The sequence below is a fragment of the Acipenser ruthenus genome, unplaced genomic scaffold, assembly GCF_902713425.1.
Source record: "Acipenser ruthenus unplaced genomic scaffold, fAciRut3.2 maternal haplotype, whole genome shotgun sequence".
Classification (NCBI taxonomy): Eukaryota; Metazoa; Chordata; class Actinopteri; order Acipenseriformes; family Acipenseridae; genus Acipenser; species Acipenser ruthenus.
The window spans coordinates 27701-45000 of record NW_026708352.1 but is presented as its reverse complement, the minus strand read 5'-3'; the positions used below and the strand labels follow the sequence as shown (position 1 = coordinate 45000).

The following is a 17300-nucleotide window of genomic DNA, read 5'->3' as shown; positions in this document are numbered from 1 at the left end:
GACCCGGCGTCGTTTGGTCAGGTGCACACACTCACACACACACACACACACAGACACACACACACACACACACGAAACATGTGATCCTAACGGAGTGTGTGATCTTAACCGACCCCTTCATCATTCCAAATACGCGCTTTGTCTGTCTTCGTTGCATCGCAGCTGTAATACCGCCGAGTGTCCAGCAGGTGGCGAGCAGTACTCTACAATGCATTTGTTCCTGTTTTTATACTTGACGCTTTAGACGTATGGATTTCTAACGCAGGCGCAATGAGTATATTTTCCAGCTTCACCAGACCTCTCTGTGCTTTACAATGCTTCCCTATGCTTTACCAGACCTCTCTGTGCTTTACAATGCTTCCCTATGCTTTACCACACCTCTCTGTGCTTTACAATGCTTCCCTATGCTTTACCACACCTCTCTGTGCTTTACAATGCTTCCCTATGCTTTACCACACCTCTCTGTGCTTTACAATGCTTCCCTATGCTTTACCAGACCTCTCTGTGCTTTACAATGCTTCCCTATGCTTTACCACACCTCTCTGTGCTTTACAATGCTTCCCTATGCTTTACCACACCTCTCTGTGCTTTACAATGCTTCCCTATGCTTTACCAGACCTCTCTGTGCTTTACAATGCTTCCCTATGCTTTACCACACCTCTCTGTGCTTTACAATGCTTCCCTATGCTTTACCACACCTCTCTGTGCTTTACAATGCTTCCCTATGCTTTACCAGACCTCTCTGTGCTTTACAATGCTTCCCTATGCTTTACCAGACCTCTCTGTGCTTTACAATGCTTCCCTATGCTTTACCAGACCTCTCTGTGCTTTACAATGCTTCCCTATGCTTTACCAGACCTCTCTGTGCTTTACAATGCTTCCCTATGCTTTACCACACCTCTCTGTGCTTTACAATGCTTTCACTCTGCTTTATTACACTTTGCTGTGCTTTTACTAAGGGAAACTTATATAAGAAACCATTCTAGCAGAGTTATGTGCTTTAGCTATGCTGTGTGTGTGAGTGTGTGTGTGTGTGTGTGTGTGTCTCAGTGTGTGTGTATGTGTGTGTGTGTGTGTCTCAGTGTGTGTGTGTGTGTGAGTGTGTGTGTGTGTCTCAGTGTGTGTGTGTGTGTGTGTGTGTGTGTTTGAGAGAGAGAGAGAGAGCAGATCACAGATCACATCTTCCACAATCAAGGACTGGATCAGAACAGGAAACAGATGGGCCGGTACCAAAACAATAGCCCTTTCTTCCTGTTTCCTGTTTGCTGCGGGTCACAGGAAGCCGCGGGAGATTCCGCTTCGGACAGCGCGCAGTGCAGACCTCCATTCGACTGGTTGTTTTTTTGTGTGTTTCTAGTTTATAAGGTGAACGCTGGAAGTTACCAAGTTACCTTCCATCTCTGTTAGAGAAACCGAACTCCACGTGGGCACTCACCCCAGCCCTGTTGGAGGCTTTGATCCAAAGCGACTCACAGAGACCAGGGGGGGTGAACTCTGCATCATCAACAACTGCTGCTGCTGCTGCTGCAGAGTCACTTCCAATAGGAGCTCGTTTGTTTTACGTCTCATCCGAAGGACGGAGCACAAGGAGGTGAAGCGACTCGCTCAGGGAGTCAGTGGCTGAGCGCTGCAAATGGAAATCTTTTGTCAAAATAGTTCTATCAGGGATCGCCGTCTAATTCGTTAACGATTTTAATAGACCATGCAGCCTATCCCCCCCCCCCCCCCCCAGGTGTTTTCACGCAGGCAGGTATATAAAGGAGATCAGTGACACATCTGGAGCTGTTGTGCTAGATTTGCACACTGCTGTCCATACCCAGACTGAGCCTGGCAGACAATGCAGCCTTTTAGAACCGGAACTCAGAACCTCAGAACTGTCTCCGTGTTCTTAGAACATCTTCAAGTCACGTGAACCAGCGACAATGAGCTGCTTCCCAAAGCCTGCCTTGCACAAGCTTGTGGGAGTGCAGGGGGCCCACTACGAGGCTGTTGCTAGGCAACCCAGCCCTCGTTACTACGCTCTCTGATAAGCCCGGCTGAATAACGTTGGCAGGTGGAAGGAACCACTGATCAGATAGCCGGGGGGAGGGGGCGGCACCGCTGTCATTCAAAACAACAGGCTCCCGGCTGAGCAAGGGTGTGGAACCCCCCCCCCCCCCCACACAAGAACAGTTTAAAACGCCCCCATATTCACACAGTGAAGATGAAATGGATAAATACACATTTTTGTAAACTGCATTACATATACAAAATGAAAAGTGTTCCTGTTAATCATTTAACCCTTCTGTGTAAATCCCAAAAAATAATTTTAAAAAAAGTAGCCGTTTCACCCAGTCCAGGTTTTACTGCTACCATCTTGATCAGCCCCCAGTGTGTCTAGCTAACAAGCTCAGGTGTAATTATTAAACTCCCAGTGAAACCAGGACTGGATCACACTGCTGTGCAGCGGGAGTCTGATTCCCAGCCCTGCGTGTTATGCGTATATTCAGGGATTGAAATCAGACTCCTGTTGCACAGCAGTCTGATCCAGTGCTTGATTTTTAGTTTAATAATCAGACACACCTGAGCTTGTTACCTGAACACGCTGTGGGGCTGATCAAGCTGGTAGTAAAACCTGGACTGGGTGACGCTGCTGTGCAACAGGAGTCTGGTCGATTCTCCTGAAAGAAAGCAACAAACTCGCGGCTGGGCTCTGGCTTCTAAAGGGTTAAAAGTACCATTTCCTGTTTTCTGCTTCATCCCTGGCCTTTCGCTTCCTGTTTCGAGAATCTTGCTAAACAAACGATTTCGCTTCGTTGTCTCTTTTTTTTTTTTTTTTTTGTACAGTGGTGTGTGGCACCAGCAGTGGATTCAGATCCATGCGTGTTCTGTAAAGGGCACCCAAGCCATCTTATATCTTACTGCAGGGCAGGCTTGAGGCATGGAGACTGAACTGCTCCCTCCCTCGCCCCCTAAGAGAAAGGGTGCTCCCTCCAGTCCAGGGCAGGCTTGAGGCATGGAGACTGAACTGCTCCCTCCCTCCCTCACCTCCCCTAAGAGAAAGGGGGCTCCCTCCAGTCCAGGGCAGGCTTGAGGCACGGAGACTGAACTGCTCCCTCCCTCACCTCCCTAAGAGAAAGGGGGCTCCCTCCAGTCCAGGGCAGGCTTGAGGCGTGGAGACTGAACTGCTCCCTCCCTCCCTCCCTCACCCCCCTAAGAGAAAGGGGGCCCCCTCCAGTCCAGGGCAGGCTTGAGGCACGGAGACTGAACTGCTCCCAACCTCCCTCCCTCACCCCCCTAAGAGAAAGGGGGCTCCCTCCAGTCCAGGGCAGGCTTGAGGCACAAAGACTGAACTGCTTCCTCTCTCCTTCACCCCCCTAAGAGAAAGGGGGCTCCCTCCAGTCCAGGGCAGGCTTGATGCATGGAGACTGAACTGCTCCCTCCCTCCCTCACCCCCCTAAGAGAAAGGGGGCTCCCTCCAGTCCAGGGCAGGCTTGAGGCACAGAGACTGAACTGCTCCCTCCCTCCCTCCCTCACCCCCCTGAGAGAAAGGGGGCTCCCTCCAGTCCAGGGCAGGCTTGAGGCATGGAGACTGAACTGCTCCCTCCCTCCCTCCCTCACCCCCCTAAGAGAAAGGGGGCTCCCTCCAGTCCAGGGCAGGCTTGAGGCATGGAGACTGAACTGCTCCCTCCCTCCCTCACCCCCCTGAGAGAAAGGGGGCTCCCTCCAGTCCAGTGCAGGCTTGAGGCGTGGAGACTGAACTGCTCCCTCCCTCCCTCACCCCCCCTAAGAGAAAGGGGGCTCCCTCCAGTCCAGGGCAGGCTTGAGGCGTGGAGACTGAACTGCTCCCTCCCTCCCTCCCTCACCCCCCTGAGAGAAAGGGGGCTCCCTCCAGTCCAGTGCAGGCTTGAGGCTTCAAGTTTAAAATATACTTTTATTTATTTATTTATTTATTTACTTTTGTTGATTAGAGAGATTCAGTATTTTTTTTTTAGTTATTATTATAAAAGGTGTGTTATTTTTTTATTTGATTTTTTTTTAATCAGAAAAAAATACTTTTTGTTGCCGTGGCGACATTGCAGCCCCGTTTTAGGGTCAAAAAACCCCCCAACAATATCGATTTTTGTAGATTTATTCATGAATTCAGCAGAACATACGGAGGAAATGGCAGCGGGGCCGCTTGACGATCACGTGACTCGGCTCCCGGCTGCAGACAAAACCGGATCGTTTCACTTTACAAGAAAAAGCGGGGGTGGGGAAGACGGGGGGGGCCAGTGATTGATCAAAATTACATAATTAAAAATAAACAACAAACAAACAGGAAAGCTGAAAAAACAGGTACACAAAAAAATGAATCTATTGAACTCTCACGTCTGGCACCGTTATCCGTGCTTGCCGCGTCGGTGGGGCAAACCGTCATGATATTTATAAACAGACGCTAGCCCGCGTTTGAGGGAGGAGGGGTGTTTTGTAATGGTACAGACTGTAGGGCAATGGGTGCGGTGCAGAAGCGATACAGAGCAAGCGAATGAAAGACTGCATTATTAAAGGGGAACATTTTGGAAGACGTTTTTAATATAGTCTATAAATATATTATATGAATGTATTGTAGTATTTTGGTACCCTTCTGGGAATAGGTAGGTCATTTTTTGTTGATGTAATTAATACTGAAGAAAAAAAAGCGTTGTAATAAACGTGTATTTTTTTAAAAATATTTATTTAGAGTGGTTTTTTTTTTAAATACAAAAACGACGAAAAGAAAGCAGACACCCGCACGGAAAACAAGCCACTAAAAAATAAAGGAAGGAGCCACGCAAAACAGTACCAGCAACCAGAAACCAGTATACACTGCGAAACTGGTGTCTTTTTTGCTGTGATATATATTTTTTACACTTGATTACCAAAATATTTTTTTTTCCCTCGCCGCACGAAACGGATTTAAACACAAGAGACATTTAAATATATATTATAAGTATTTGGTCGATCGGAGAGTCGACGAGAGTCAGACGGGGAAGGGGGGTGCGCCTGAGATTTTGTCGAGACCACTTCCAAAAAAGAAACCCACAGAAAATATATATATTGCTCTCCATCAACAAGGACAGACAAAACTGCCGAGGGGAGAATTCTCAGTCGGTAGGTAAGTGCATTTATTTAAATTACACTGATAAATAAAATGCACCTTGCATAACGAGTGACCTTTTAAAATTCATTTTATTTATGTATATATAATCTCACACTCGTGATCGGGAAACAGGAGGGGGGGGGGGGGGGGGGGGTCAAACTATCGATAATATATATTGTATAATAAAGGATTTGCAGAAGTCAAATGGCCGTTTTATCATCTCTATTTTGCCTACGAAGGTTGTTAAAAGGAAACGACGTCCATTTTTTTCTGTGTGTTTGTGTGTGATCGATACAGCCGTTTCTAAATATAATCCTAGCTGTTTTTTCTTTTCGTTTACGTTAAATCATAAATCTACACGAGCAGCGCGACCCCCCAGGCGCTCTCTGTGTTTCTAAAGTCGGATCGTGTAATCTATAATGTATCAAATGGAGGTTTCCTTTTTGGAATCGCGTAGAGACGTTTCGGCCCGTGTGATGTAGACGGTGCTGTGTGTATTAAAATCAGCTGTTTAGCACAGTCTCTGTGTGTTTTAAACCGCTGTAGGATCCATTTTCTATTGCGTCTTAATAATAAGGGCTGCTGTGGTAAGCGCCGCTCGACTCCAGTGTTATGAGAGTCTCGGGTTCAGCAGCTGCAGATTTAATTTAAAACGAAAGGAATAAAGACTATTAAAAAGAATCTCACAGCGACCATCAAGCATATTATTAACGAGGAGGGCAAACTGTAGCGTCTCTAGACTCGCTGTTAAAATGGTTTTTGAATTGTGAGGATTATTCGTGATCAATACAACTAGTGGGTTCAGCATTGAGAAGAAAGGGGTAGCGAGGCGTTGAAAGAGAGCCCTGGTTTAATATCCGTCCATTTGGAGGTACATCACACTTAAAAAAAGGAGAGGAATGGACGTGCGGGATTAGGACGCGCTGTATATTGACTGTATTATACATCAATCGATCAATCAATCAATCAATCAATCAATCAATAAACGCGTTTTGTCATGACGCAAAATACGTGGGCACGTCGGGGAGTGCGTCGTACTGTCGTGGTCAGTGACATGAGTTTATTTCGGTTGTTTTTGATCTATTATAAAATCTGTTTTGGTTTAGCAGCTAAATGTTTGCGGAGCTACAGGCATCCCGGGTAGCTCTGTATTAGTAGCACGGTGTTATTGACACGTCGCGTGTGGCTTGTTGTGTTCAGTTTGTTAATTCTTCCATCTCGCTTCCGCCTCTCTTTTTTTTTCTTTTCTTTGGTGGTCTAATCTCATAATTCAGTTTTATTTTCTGTGTTGCTATTTTGTTGTGTAATTAAACGGTGAAAGTTGTTACCACTTGACCCCTCTCGCGTTTTAATTTAATAGTTCAATTACATACGTGTTTATATATATATATATATATATATATATATATATATATATATATATATATTATTATTATTATTATTATTATTTATTTCTTAGCAGACGCCCTTATCCAGGGCGACTTACAATTGTTACAAGATATCACATTATACATTATTTCACATTATACAGATATCACATTATTTATCTTTACATACAATTACCCATTTATACAGTTGGGTTTTTTTACTGGAGCAATCTAGGTAAAGTACCTTGCTCAAGGGTACAGCAGCAGTGTCCCCCACTGGGGATTGAACCCACGACCCTCCGGTCAAGAGTCCAGAGCCCTGACCACTACTCCACACTGCTGCCCAGTTTTTGCGTGTGTGTGTTTTTAAATATTTAACACAAGTTTTAAGTAGCACGCATCTCGTCACCATTATAATTATGATCATTAGTAATCCATTATATATAAAGAAATGACCTATTTAGAATGTGTGTGTGTATATATAATCAAAGTTCTGGCAGGGTAATTTCTCAAACTCCATAGAGTTAACACACTGACACGCGCACGCACACACTGACGCACACACACGCACTGACACACACACACTGACACACACACACTGACACGATGTTTTACAATTTTCAAAAACAATTGTAATAAAGAAATCGTTTTTCAAAGGGGTCGTATATGCAGTCCTGGATAGATCGCTCTACAGCAGGGGTGCACAATTCCGGTCCTGGAGGGCCGGTGTCCCTCCTGGCTTTTGTTCCAACCTTGCCCTAAATTACTTAATTGGACCAATTATTACCAATTATTGGTCTAATTAAGTAATTTAGAACACAGTTGGAATAAAAGCCAGGAGGGATCCGGCCGTCCAGGACCGGAATTGTGCACCCCTGCTCTACAGTGTAACTTGAACCCGCATGCGCGCTGCAGCCCGTCTTCTGAAACGGAGACGTGAACACGGAGTGTGTGTTTTGACAGTGCTGTGGTCCCGCGGGTCTCTCCTCCCTCCCCTGCGCACTCCTAATACTCTCTTAAACTGCAGTCTAATTGATAATCTCCAACGACGTGAGAGAGGAGGCGTTGATCTCCCTGGTTTACCTTTCCATTAGTGCTCTGCGCCTCACCTGTTAAGCTCCCCCCGGGTCTCCGCTGCATGCTAATGGCTTCCTGTGTGCCGTGGGGATGGTGAGTAATTGCCGCACCTGCCCTGAAAAAGGTGACGCAGTCTGTGTCTGTCTGGGGGTTTTGTTCCCTCATTCACAGATGCTGTAGAACATCCTCAAGTCCCTCAGCTCTAACCACTAGAGCCACACTGCTTCCCTCCCTCCCAGTCCCTCCTCAGCTCCACTAGAGCCACACTGCCTCCCTCCCTCCCAGTCCCTCCTCGGCTCCACTAGAGCCACACTGCCTCCCTCCCTCCCAGTCCCTCCTCAGCTCCACTAGAGCCACACTGCCTCCCTCCCTCCCAGTCCCTCCTCAGCTCCATTAGAGCCACACTGCTTCCCTCCCTCCCAGTCCCTCCTCAGCTCCACTAGAGCCACACTGCCTCCCTCCCTCCCAGTCCCTCCTCAGCTCCACTAGAGCCACACTGCCTCCCTCCCTCCCAGTCCCTCCTCAGCTCTAACCACTAGAGCCACACCGCCTCCCTCCCTCCCAGTCCCTCCTCAGCTCCACTAGAGCCACACTGCCTCCCTCCCTCCCAGTCCCTCCTCAGCTCCACTAGAGCCACACTGCCTCCCTCCCTCCCTCCCTCCCAGTCCCTCCTCAGCTCCACTAGAGCCACACTGCTTCCCTCCCTCCCAGTCCCTCCTCAGCTCCACTAGAGCCACACTGCCTCCCTCCCTCCCAGTCCCTCCTCAGCTCCACTAGAGCCACACTGCCTCCCTCCCTCCCAGTCCCTCCTCAGCTCCACTAGAGCCACACTGCCTCCCTCCCTCCCTCCCTCCCAGTCCCTCCTCAGCTCCACTAGAGCCACACTGCTTCCCTCCCTCCCAGTCCCTCCTCAGCTCCACTAGAGCCACACTGCCTCCCTCCCTCCCAGTCCCTCCTCAGCTCCACTAGAGCCACACTGCCTCCCTCCCTCCCAGTCCCTCCTCAGCTCCACTAGAGCCACACTGCCTCCCTCCCTCCCAGTCCCTCCTCAGCTCCACTAGAGCCACACTGCCTCCCTCCCTCCCAGTCCCTCCTCAGCTCCACTAGAGCCACACTGCTTCCCTCCCTCCCAGTCCCTCCTCAGCTCCACTAGAGCCACACTGCCTGCCTCCCTCCCAGTCCCTCCTCAGCTCCACTACTTACTTTTGTTCTGGTCTGTTTGAATGCTGTGAGTCGGAGCGAGACAGTAGCACCAGTAACAGACTGCCATGCAAATAGATTGCCGATAGGATCCGAGTTTTTGTGTGGAAGAGAGGAAGCTGCAGTTACTGGAAACACAAGCCGATGCAAATTCTCCGAGAGCAGTTCTGCAATTGCGCTGCGGATTTGAATACCCCTTTTGCAGCGACCACTGCGTTTGCGTATGGATTTGCATGCAGAGTGGAAGAGGCTCTGTTTATCCCGGTGACGGCCCGCTAAGCTGACGCAGGGATGGGAATAAGACTCTCAACTGCACAGCTGTTCCACCCATTCCAGGTTTTACTTTGATCAGACACGCCAGAGCTTGTTGCCTAGACAACACCGGGGCTCAACAAGCTGGGAGCAGTAAAACCTGGACTGGATCACACTGAGGACTCTTAAATTCTTTGTATGAAGCAATGGGGGGAAAATATTTCATGCATGGGGGAAAAAAGTGAAACTTGTTTTAATACTAAATTCTATGTTTTTTTTAAATATTATTATTATTATTATTATTATTATTATTATTATTATTATTATTATTATTATTATTGAGGCCTCCCAGGGAGTCAATCAAAACAATATTTTTAAAATAAATAAATAAATAAATAGTTAAATCTCTCAAATAACTTGTTGGTGTTTTTTCGGGTTTGTTTGAAAAAGCGGTAAGCTGAGTGGAATCAACAGGAAGTGAAGTGAGAGAACATTTAGTCTGGCACAGGGTGGTGCCCTCTGTGTGCGTGTGTGTCTGTGTGTGTGTGTCTCTGTGTCTGTGTGTGTCTACGTGTGTGTGTGTCTCTGTGTGTGTGTGTCTGTGTGTGTCTACGTGTGTGTGTGTCTCTGTGTGTCTACGTGTGTGTGTGCACGTCAAAACTATAATTTTTTGTTCTTATTTTGTTTAGTTTTTGGTCTTTTTGCTTTTGAACTCCCAAGCCCTCAAACAGGACGTGTCGGGTCACGGGGTCATGATCTTCTTTTCACATGCTGTGTACTTCAGGGTTGCTTGAATACACATTGAGATATAAATGGGTCAGGGGTGGGAAACTGACCATCTGGATCCAGCCTGCCAGTACATTTCAAACCCTGTTTCGTGCCCCTCCTCATTGCAAGAATAAGAAAGTTAGCATCGTTATTTATTTGGGGGGGGGGGGGGGGGGCATGCCCCTTGTTGTGCCTTTAAAGGTCAGAGTGCGTCTGTTTTTGAGTTCCGAGGGCCTGTGACACGTCGCTGACGGTAGCCCCGCCTCCTTCTGTTTTCCAGGTTTCTGATTGGCTGAGCGGCGGTGGGATCAGGGCGGGACGATGAGTGAACTGGAACAGCTTCGCCAAGAAGCAGAGCAACTACGAAATCAGATCCGGGTACGAGAGTCCAACACAGCGCCCCCTCCTGGGTTCAAATCCCGGCTCCCTGTGTGTGTGTGCGTATGACCCTGAGCGAGTCGCTTCACCTCCTTGTGCTCCGTCCTTCGGATGAGACGTCAAACAAACGAGCTCCTATTGGAAGTGACTCTGCAGCAGCAGCAGCAGCAGCAGTTGTTGATGATGCAGAGTTCACCCCCCTAGTCTCTGTGAGTCGCTTTGGAGAAAAGCGTCTGCTGAATGACTCATTAATTATTATTATTATTATTATTATTATTATTATTATTAACCCAGCATGATTCTCTCAATGCAACCCTTAGCCAGTTTAACACGAGTGATTTATTACACTTCAGTAACAGCATGCGATACAAAACGAGAGAGAGAGAGAGAGAGAGAGAGAGAGAGAGGAGAGAGAGAGAGAGAGAGACGCAGCCTTCTCTTCATTAATCAATGTCTTGTGTTCTCAAGCAGCTGAAGTGAACGGGTCCGTTTCTGGACCTTGTCTAGGAGAGCGTGCGGTTGGCGTGTGTTTTGGAGACGCGTTGGTTTTTAGTTTTTCGTTGTTTTTTCACTGCGCCCCTTCCCCGATCGCGGATCAGCGCTGCACCTCCTGTGTGATTGAGCTCTGGTCTGGAGTCAAATTTTTCTTGTTTTTATTTATTGAATTTCCCCGCAGGACGCCAGGAAAGCATGTGGGGACTCAACTCTGACCCAGGTGAGGAACCGGTGACATGCCCAGCCCGTTACTTCTTTATCCAAGACTTTATTATTATTATTATTATTAATATTATTATTATTATTATTATTATTATTATTATTATTATGTATTGATTTTACAGACCCCTTTATCCCAGGAGACTCACGCAGGTGTTACAGGGCAGCACAGGGTTACAATGCAAGCTTCATATTGAAACACAGTGTAGTTTACAGCAAGTGCAAATAATAACACTACTAGAATCCAATATGAACTAGGATGCTATGTATAATAATAACACTACTAGAATCCAATATGAACTAGGATGCTCTGTATAATAACACTACTAGAATCCAATATGAACTAGGATGCTCTGTATAATAACACTACTAGAATCCAATATGAACTAGGATGCTCTGTATAATAATAACACTACTAGAATCCAATATGAACTAGGATGCTATGTATAATAATAACACTACTAGAATCCAATATGAACTAGGATGCTCTGTATAATAACACTACTAGAATCCAATATGAACTAGGATGCTCTGTATAATAACACTACTAGAATCCAATATGAACTAGGATGCTCTGTATAATAATAACACTACTAGAATCCAATATGAACTAGGATGCTGTGTATAATAATAACACTACTAGAATCCAATATGAACTAGGGTGCTATGTATAATAATAACACTACTAGAATCCAATATGAACTAGGATGCTGTGTATAATAATAACACTACTAGAATCCAATATGAACTAGGATGCTCTGTATAATAATAACACTACTAGAATCCAATATGAACTAGGATGCTATGTATAATAATAACACTACTAGAATCCAATATGAACTAGGATGCTGTGTATAATAATAACACTACTAGAATCCAATATGAACTAGGATGCTATGTATAATAATAACACTACTAGAATCCAATATGAACTAGGATGCTATGTATAATAATAACACTACTAGAATCCAATATGAACTAGGATGCTGTGTATAATAATAACACTAGTAGATTCTGAACTAGGGTGCAGCAGGTTAGGGTTACAGCGAGGTATCTCTACATGTTATTAGCAGGGCAAGGGTAGCGCAGACTTGATGTATAAATGTTTGTGTTTTTGGTTCCCCCAGATCACAGCTGGTTTGGACCCCGTGGGCAGAATTCAGATGAGGACACGACGCACCCTGAGGGGTCACCTGGCCAAAATCTACGCCATGCACTGGGGAACAGACTCCAGGTACAGGACTAATCTTGCTTCATAAAGTCGAATGAAACCTGTTGGAATAATGTTACGTTAACATATTGAACCACACACCAACGCTTTGTAGTTTTCCATAGAATGAAAAACTGACAATCTTTCTCCTCTCTCTCTCTCTCTCCTCTCTCTTCTCTCGCTCCTCTCTTCCTCTCCCTGCCCCCTCTCTCCTCTCTCTTTTCTCTCTCTCTCCTCTCTCTTTTCTCTCTCTCTCCTCTCTCTTTTCTCTCTCTCCTCTCTCTTTTCTCTCTCTCTCCTCTTTTCTCTCTCTCCCTGCCCCCTCTCTCTCTCCTCTCTCTCTCTCCTCTACTCTCTTCTCTCTCCTCTCTCTCTCCTCTCTCCTCTCCTCTCCTCTCCTCTCTCTCCTCTCCTCTCTCTCTCCTCTTCTCTCTCTCTCTCTCTCTCTCCTCTCCTCTCTCTCTCTCCTCTCTCTCTCTCCTCTCCTCTCTCTCTGCAGATTGTTGGTCAGTGCCTCTCAGGATGGCAAGCTCATCATCTGGGACAGTCATACCACAAATAAGGTAACGTTTCTCTTGCTCCAGTTTCCTTTACAGCACTGTGCTCTTAGTCAGGGTCTGTGATGTAATGAAGGTCGTCTTGCCCCCCCCCCAGGTCCACGCAATCCCTCTGCGGTCGTCGTGGGTGATGGACCTGTGCGTACGCCCCCTCGGGCAACTACGTGGCGTGCGGAGGTCTGGATAACATCTGCTCCATCTACAGCCTGAAGACCAGGGAGGGCAACGTGAGGGTCAGCAGGGAGCTCCCGGGACATACAGGTGAGCCTGGAACCCAGTCCGGAACCCAGCACAGAACCCAGTCCAGAACCAGCTGATTAGTAACTGCATCTGATTTGTCAAACTGTCTTTATTTGTTTTTTTGTCCCACAGGGTATCTGTCTTGCTGTCGTTTTCTGGATGACAATCAGATCATTACCAGCTCGGGGGACACCACCTGGTACGTGCGCCCCTCCTCTTACAGCAGCTGAGAACACCCCCCCCTCATCTGTAACTGTGCACTCCCTGGCTGTTTAAATGATCGAAGTAACGCCTGTGTGTGTGTCTGTCTCTCTCTGTTTGCAGTGCGCTGTGGGACATCGAGACAGGCCAGCAGAGCACCACGTTCACGGGACACAGCGGGGACGTCATGAGCCTGTCCCTGTCCCCCGACTTCAAGACCTTCATCTCGGGGGCCTGCGACGCCTCCATCAAGCTCTGGGACATCCGGGACAGCATGTGCCGGCAGACCTTCACTGGACACGAGTCCGACATCAACGCAGTCTGCGTGAGTGGAGAGAGGAGGGGAGGAGGAGAGGGGAGGAGAGGAGAGAGTAGAGTAGAGGAGGGGAGGAGAGGGGAGGGGAGGAGGGGGACTGCATACAGAGAGGAGAGAGAGAGACTGCATACAGACCAGAGAGAGGCGCTAACCCATAGATGTGGCAGACTTCATATGTACAGTTGTTGTATTGTAACAGTCTCTCTCTCTCTGTCTCTCTCTCTCTCCCTCCCCCCTCTCTCTCCCTCCCTCTCTCTCTCTCTCTCTCTCCCTCCCCCTTTCTCTCTCTCCCTCTCTCTCTCTCCTCTCTCCCTCTCTCTCTGTCTCTCTCTCCCCTCTCTCTCTCTGTCTCTCTCTCCCTCTCTCTCCCTCCCTCTCTCTCTCTCTGTGTGTCTCTCTCTCCCCTCTCTCTCTCTGTCTCTCTCTCCCTCTCTCTCCCTCCCTCTCTCTCTCTCTCTCTGTCTCTCTCTCCCTCTCTTTCTCCTCTCTCTCTCTCTCTCTCTCTGTCTCTCTCTCTCTCTCTCTCTGTCTCCCTCTCTCTCTGTCTCTCTCCCTCACTCTCTGTCTCTATCTCTCTCTCTCTATCCCTCCCCCTTTCTCTCCCTCTCTCTCTCCTCTCTCTCTTTCTCTCTCTGTCTCTCTGTCCCCCTCTCCCTCTCTCTCTCTCTCTCTCCTCCCCTCTCTCTCTCTCTCTCTTCTCTCCCTCACTCTCTGTCTCTCCTGTCTCTCTCTCTCTCTCCCTCTCTCTCTCTCTCTCTCTCTGTCTCTCTCCCTCTCTCTCTCTCTCTCTCTCCTCCCTGCAGTTCTTCCCGAACGGGAACGCGTTTGCGACGGGCTCGGACGACGCGACGTGCCGCCTGTTTGACCTGCGCGCGGATCAGGAGCTCATGATGTACTCGCACGACAACATCATCTGCGGGATCACGTCCGTGTCCTTCTCCAAGAGCGGCCGCCTGCTGCTGGCAGGCTACGACGACTTCAACTGCAACCTGTGGGACTGCATGAAGGGGGACCGCGCCGGTACGGACCCCCAGGGACCCCTCAGTGTGGCCCGGCCTGCCTCCCTTTGGAGATTCATTAACAGCCTCCTTGGCGCACACCACCCTCTGGCCAAAAGTTTTGCATCCTCACCCCATTTTTTTTTTTTTGAATGAATTAATTTTGCTTTCCTAAAGTCGAATGAAAGCTGCTGGAACCCAGGCATAGAACCCAGCCTAGAACCCAGCCTAGAACTGGAACATCACCTGGCCTGGAACCCAGGTCTAGAACCCAGCCTAGAACTGGCACATCACCTGGCCTAGAACCCAGGTCTAGAACCCAGCCTAGAACTGACACATCACCTGGCCTAGAACCCAGGTCTAGAACCCAGCCTAGAACTGGCACATCACCTGGCCTAGAACCCATTCGAATGAAAGCTGCTGGATAATGTTACTTTTGTTAACGTGTTGAATTCCACGCGTTGTAGTTTTCCCCGGATACTTGAACGGGGGGAAAAAACTGACAACCGTGACGTTTCGAAATCTAACGTGAAATACTACTGCACTGCTGTAATGACTTCCGGTAGACTCTTTTCTTGCGATATCTTTCTGTAGTTTCTTGGTTACACGATTTTAAATCATTTTTCTTGTTTCGTCTCAATCCTAAACATCTAAGTGATGCAAACCCTTTGGCCCCCTAGCTGCACAATGCAACACAATAACAGTCTTTTTTAAAGTTTAAAAACAAGACGGCTTCTGTTTTGATGCTGTTGTTGTTTCTGTTTCAGGAGTTGTTTCTGTTTCAGGAGTGCTGGCCGGTCATGACAACAGAGTCAGCTGTTTGGGGGTCACTGACGACGGGATGGCCGTGGCGACGGGATCATGGGACAGTTTTCTGAAAATCTGGAATTAAAAAAGGAAGAGGCATGACGGACACACACACACACACACACACACACACGCGCGCGCGCGCACACACACCATAACACACACACACACACACACACACACACACACACCATACAGACAAACACACACACACACACACACACACACATACAGACAAACACACACACACACCATACAGACAAACACACACACACACCATACACACAAGCACACACACACATACACACAAGCACACATACACACAAACACACACACACACACACACACACCATACACACAAGCACACACACACACACCATACACACAAACACACACACACACACACACACACCATACACACAAACACACACCATACACACAAACACACACACACACCATACACACAAGCACACACTATAGAGACAAGCATACAGACAAACACACACACTATACAAACCACACACACACCATACAGACACACACACACACCATACAGACACACACACACCATACAGACAAACACACACACACCATACAGACACACACACACACTATACAGACAAGCACACACACTATAGAGACGAACACACACAACACACACTCCACACACACACACACAGCATACAGACAGACACACACTCTCACAATAACCACAGATCTTTCTCACCTCGCTTTCTCTGAACAAAAAGAGGAGGAAGAGAAGAGTCTGAAACGGGTGAGGCTGTGAGAGGAGGGGGGGGGGGTCTGAACAAGGAACAGAATCAACCCCCCGCCCCCCACCCCGCCCCGCCCCCGCCTCTCTCCGTCCCTCCACTGGAGAGAGAAAAGAAAAAAATATATATAGGAGAATTTCACTTTCTTGTAAGTTGATAAACAGGAGATTTTTTTTTTTTTTTTTTTTTGGTCTTGTTTTTTTTATATAAAGAAATTTGAAGTTTAAAAAAAAAAAAAAAAAAAAAAAATTATCACCACGCTTTGTATAGCAGTGAAATGAAAAATAAAGAAAGCTGGGAAGGGACCCGTCGATTTTATGAAGATAACACACACACACACACACACTCGCACACAAAAAAAATTAACGAGTTTCTTGTAATTAACTTCTGTAGGATTTCTTGGCTTAAAAATAAGCTCCTCACAATGTTTTGTTTTTTTTGTGCGTCACAGATGAGTTGTATGACAGGGAAGGGGCGGGGTTAGGAGGGAAGGGGGCGGGGTTAGGAGGGAAGGGGTGGTGCCAGGGGCGGGGTTAGGGTGAAATGGGGGCGGGGCCAGGGGCGGGTTTCAATAATAAATACAAATCCAATATCAGTTGGGAGCTGCCAGTACATTTCTTGGATTGGAGTTTCGCAGATCCCTTTATTTCGTGAGGTGGTCGGACTCCGAGAGAGAGACAATTCATGAATGTTGCTGTGATATTTTTTATTTTTTTTTTTAATTTTATTTAAATTTTGTTTTGTGTTTTTTTTTTTGAAAAAATAAAATATTAAAATGCCGTGGGGGTCTCTAGTCGTTTTTATTATTATTATTATTATTATTATTATTTATTTCTTAGCAGACACCCTTATCCAGGGCGACTTACAATCGTAAGCAAATACATTTCAAGTGTTACAATACAAGTAATACAATAAGAGCAAGAAATACAATAACTTTTTCTATTTTAATTACAGTCTCCGTTGCCCAAACTTCTGAAAACCATAAACGCAGTTATTAAAAAAAATAAAGTAGGACTTGAATTAAAATGAACACTCTTTTCACTACAGACTTTGAATAATTTGCTCTCTTGAAAAAATAGTAGCGCAGATGCTGGGATCAGCCACCAGGGGTCAGTATGCGCCATGCCAAATTACATTGTGGTTTTTGCCAAGTAAAAACGCAGTAGAGGAGGAAGATGATGAGGAAGGGGGGGGGGGGGGGGATAAATGGGTATATTTTTTACAGTGTGTGAGAATGTTCAACACCCCCCCCTCCCCTCTCCCTCCCCAGTCAAGAAATGTATTGAAAGCAACAGATGGCTTGTTTGTAATACTCTTTTTAATGTATTGAAATGGTTTCGA

At 46.9% G+C, this 17300-nt stretch overlaps 1 protein-coding gene across 1 annotated transcript; it reads left to right on the top strand.

Annotated features, from left to right (window-relative positions):
• Nucleotides 1–4334: 4334 nt before the first annotated feature.
• LOC117969960 (guanine nucleotide-binding protein G(I)/G(S)/G(T) subunit beta-2-like) lies at nucleotides 4335–15819 on the top strand. Its single transcript, XM_059020941.1, is given in 11 exon segments — nucleotides 4335–5116; nucleotides 10046–10143; nucleotides 10820–10858; nucleotides 11985–12091; nucleotides 12567–12630; nucleotides 12722–12763; nucleotides 12765–12885; nucleotides 12997–13063; nucleotides 13189–13390; nucleotides 14185–14401; nucleotides 15165–15819. Coding segments are annotated over 10 exon segments (1023 nt in total). The 5' UTR covers nucleotides 4335–5116; nucleotides 10046–10086; the 3' UTR covers nucleotides 15272–15819.
• The last annotated feature ends 1481 nt before the right edge of the window (nucleotides 15820–17300 follow it).